Source organism: Triticum dicoccoides, chromosome 5B (assembly GCF_002162155.2).
Source record: "Triticum dicoccoides isolate Atlit2015 ecotype Zavitan chromosome 5B, WEW_v2.0, whole genome shotgun sequence".
Taxonomy (NCBI): Eukaryota; Viridiplantae; Streptophyta; class Magnoliopsida; order Poales; family Poaceae; genus Triticum; species Triticum dicoccoides.
The window spans coordinates 17,517,365-17,521,286 of NC_041389.1; the positions used below are offsets into that span (position 1 = coordinate 17,517,365).

The 3,922-nt window shown below is 38.9% G+C and overlaps 1 protein-coding gene across 1 annotated transcript in view; it reads right to left on the reverse strand.

Moving 5' to 3' along the window:
- Positions 1-2,011: 2,011 nt before the first annotated feature.
- Positions 2,012-3,922, reverse strand: part of LOC119307095 (PI-PLC X domain-containing protein At5g67130-like) — a 3,158-nt gene continuing 1,247 nt past the window's right edge. The window contains exons 3-9 of the mRNA XM_037583189.1: positions 3,689-3,826; positions 3,497-3,595; positions 3,100-3,403; positions 2,779-3,002; positions 2,512-2,598; positions 2,323-2,399; positions 2,012-2,233 (exon numbers count right to left, since the gene is read on the reverse strand). Coding sequence (XP_037439086.1) covers positions 2,370-2,399; positions 2,512-2,598; positions 2,779-3,002; positions 3,100-3,403; positions 3,497-3,595; positions 3,689-3,826 — 882 coding nt within the window. The 3' untranslated portion in view covers positions 2,012-2,233; positions 2,323-2,369. The remainder of the gene's footprint in view (positions 2,234-2,322; positions 2,400-2,511; positions 2,599-2,778; positions 3,003-3,099; positions 3,404-3,496; positions 3,596-3,688; positions 3,827-3,922) is intronic.

Consider the following 3,922-nt stretch of genomic DNA (forward strand, 5'->3'; position numbering starts at 1 on the left):
TTGTGAATATTTTTGAAATCCAGAACAAATTTAAAAATAAAGGAACATTTTTTCAAATTCAAGAACAATTCTTGAATGTTTTTAAAGTTGAAAAAACAAAAAAAAAAACTTGTGATGCCCCGTCCCATACTTGGGCCGGCAAAAACCACTCGACGGGGGAGCGGTGGTGCGCGATTGCTCGGTTTCCCCCGCGCAACGCGGGGCATAGGAGCTCCTGCGGAAATCCTATTGCGCGGCATAGGTCGACAGTTGTATATCAAATTCAAAATTTTCATTAATTCAAATATTTTGTTTGAATTCAGAAAGTGTTCATCATATTCAAAAATATATACGAAATTAAAAAATGTTCCTATTTCTCAAATAATATTCATCAAATTCAAAAAAAAAGTTCGTCCATTTTGGAAACGTTTCATAAAATTATAGTTTTTTATTCAATTCAAAACGTATTAATCAATTTCAACAAATGATCATTAAAAATCAAATTTGGTGCATGAAAATACCAAAAAAAATGTCCATCAAATTCAAAAAAAGTTCATTTCTTCATTAAATCATTAGTTGTTTTGCATTTGTGAACATTTCTAGAAATTCAAAAGGTTTTTTGGAATCTCAAACTTTTTCAAAGTTGTAAAGAAAAAGACATGAAGAAAAGGAGAGCCCTGCCCTGCACCTAGGCTGCCCAAGTTCACGCACAGGGTCCGGGAATAGGAGGTCCCGAGCTCCCCGGGCGCATTTGTATACGAAAGAGCTATGTCTCGCTTATAGCGTGACAAAAGCTTCTCCGGCGCTATAGTGACGGGCCAGCCCATTAGCGCACTTACAAGAATAGAGTAGTGACCTCCTTGTTATAGCGTACTGCCCTTACTCAAAAAAAAAACGTTATAGCGTACTGCTGCTAGCAACTAAATAGTCGTCAAGTCGGATTTCCGTTTCTTTTTTTTATCTTTTTCCCTTTTCCTGTTTATCACCGGGTTTTATTATTCGCTTTCGCTGTTTTTACTGAGTTTTTTCTTTCCTTTCTTTTTCATTGTTTTCTTTGGTTTTCACTGTTTCTTTTTCAGGTTTTAATAGTTTTTCTCTTTCCTTTCCTTTCTCTTTATTTTTCTTCGGTATTGTTTGTTTCTTTCTCATTTTTTATCTGTTTTCCTTTTGTTTCCCCTCCGGTTTTCACTTTTTTTCTATACACATTTTTTGTATATATCTAATACATTTTTATTACACGTTTAGCATTTTTTAAATACAAGTTGATATTTTTTTAATACTCGTTAATATTTTTTTAATACATGGTCAACATTTTTTCTATACACATTTAACTTTTTCTTAATGCTTGATTAACATTCAGATAGTTGTTCAACATTTTTTTCAAATGCTTGATTAACGTTTTTTATATGCATGATCAAAAAATTCATCATTTTTTAATACATGGTCAACCGTGTCTCGTCTAATCAAGATACCTACATGTATCCAATTCATTTGCTTTCCTTTCACAGGACTATTTCACTTGTATTTTTGCTGTGAGTGAGCATCAAGACTTAATTTGATCAACTAATTAATCATCCTACTGCCTTTTAGATCTGCAGTTAAGAGACGACATAGTCAAATGCACCGACATACGTTTCGACTGCACAGAATTAATATCTGAAGAGACAGGTTGTTTGAGATTTTCTTTTCTTACAAATTGCTTCGATGATACTCCCTTCGTTCTGAAATATAAGATGTCGTAACTTTTCTATGAATTAGATGCATAAAGACATGTTTTAGTATGTTTGTTTGCTCATCTTAGTCTGCATATGCAGTCCATATTAAAATATCCAAAACATCTTATAGTTTGGAACGGAGCGAGTATTAGTTTGACCTATGTCCACACTTCTATGATTACTTTTACAACTGACTTGCTACCGTGGAGCAAACCGGGCTCCTGTTTCTCTGCCATTTGCCGTCCCTCCCATGCCACATGCATTAGCCAATAATGTGAGCAAATTTGCAAAACACAGTAAATGTATGACAAAAAATATTCAAAAATAGCCATAACAATAAACCAGTAATAATTCATTTATAGCAATAACTCTTGATGTGTGTCTCCGAGAGTACATCATATCTATGAATCAACTGTTGTAATGCACTATCCAACATCTTCAACTTTTTTCCATTGCGGGAACCCGCCATCTCCGAGAGTATGTCTTGTCTCATCTTGAGACTAAATCATCAATCACGCCATGCATCTCCAGTTCCTCCGCTGCAGCGATTTCATGAAGGTTAGCGTCAGCCAGAAAGATCAAGGATCCGAAAACCACCTGAGAAGTTCTATCCTGGTGCCGTACATACCTTGTTCTATGTACGTGCAGTTGCTACATGTCCTATTTTCCCCGGATTCAGGCGGAGCATACTACACTAGATCCTCGCTACAAAAGGCGACACCACAAAAGAAAGGCCATGTCATGACTCACATAACAAAGATATCAAGAGGCGTATATGTACAACAAAGGCGGAATCAATTATATCTTGCACACCCACCTGGCAAGCCTTGACGTCCTGGCATCCACACAGGAGCATGCCGTTGAGCAGATCGGTGGCTTGGAACGCGCCCCCTCCCTCGCTTCTCTGAATATAGTTTATTTCACGAAATATGCGCAAACATCACTGAATTTGTGTAACAACATAGTTCGTAGGTTTTAGAAGTCTTCATGTTATCCTTTTGAGATTAATATCTGCAGTTGTCATCTCGTGGAACACACAAGTATTTGACCCTAAAGTTTTATGTATATACATAGAACTATATACCTTGTAGTAGTCGACTGCGATGAAATTAGCCCATCGATTTCCGGCTGCGCTGTAGCATGTACTAGCCATGTCAGTGAGGCCCTTGTTGTGCTGCAAACATGCAGTCAGCTTCACAGGGACAGATGGGAAGTAGTTCATGAGGACCAGTGACTTGGTCTTGTCGTTGAGCGGCGCGGACTCTGCACGGTTCGAGCATTCGCCAGCATCCATTCCGTCGTCGCCATCTTCAACACAGTGAAATCAATGAAATTCAGAGCAACGGTACTTAAGACAGTGAGGAACTGCAGCATAATGTTTCGTGTGAAGGAAGTAGAGTCTCACAATTGTTCTCAACCATGAAATTCCACTGGTATGCGATTCCTTCTGTGACTTGCTTCGATCTGGCAGAGGTGAACACAAGGAGACGTTCGTTGCTTGTGACCATATCGCTAACAAGAGGCCAGTCCTGACCATTCTGCGGCATTTTCGAAACCGGAAACCAGTACTTTTGCAGGCCAGAGGCATTGAACACGTTCGTCAGGCCATTTGGCGCGTTAACATAGTCTTCCAGGATCAACGTAACGATTTCAGATGGGTTGGCAGAAAGAAATGCCTCAATTTCCTTGAATGTGTCCAGTGCTGGTTCCTACAATTCAAGTAATAATATTATTTACAGACACTATTCTCAAACTCTATATGGAGATGAGGGAGGAAGGCATATTAAGTAGTATGTACTCACAAATGCAGTAAAATCGTTGCATTTGCCTCCACTGGAATGGCACAACCATACATCTCCTTTGAAGTCATATGTGTCGAGCATTAGCGCGCGGACACCATTCTGTAGAACATTGCAGTTGTGAAGAGAATTAATGCTCGTAAGGTAGGACATGTAGAACAACAGAAGAATCTTATCAGATGACGCAGAAGCTACATTCAACTGATCAGTGACTGTATCCTCCTGGTTGTCGAAGGTGATGCGCGGAATTCCGGTGTGCGACGGTTCCCCAACAATCGCGAATGAATTGTGCGTCGTGAGATAGGCATACTTGTTGAATGGCAACGAGTTATTCTGAAGAAGAAACCAGAAGCAAAGCAAATTCAGTATAAAACATTAGGACTATGAAGAGAAGCTATTTTCATCATGATTTTCTTGGGTACCGAGTCT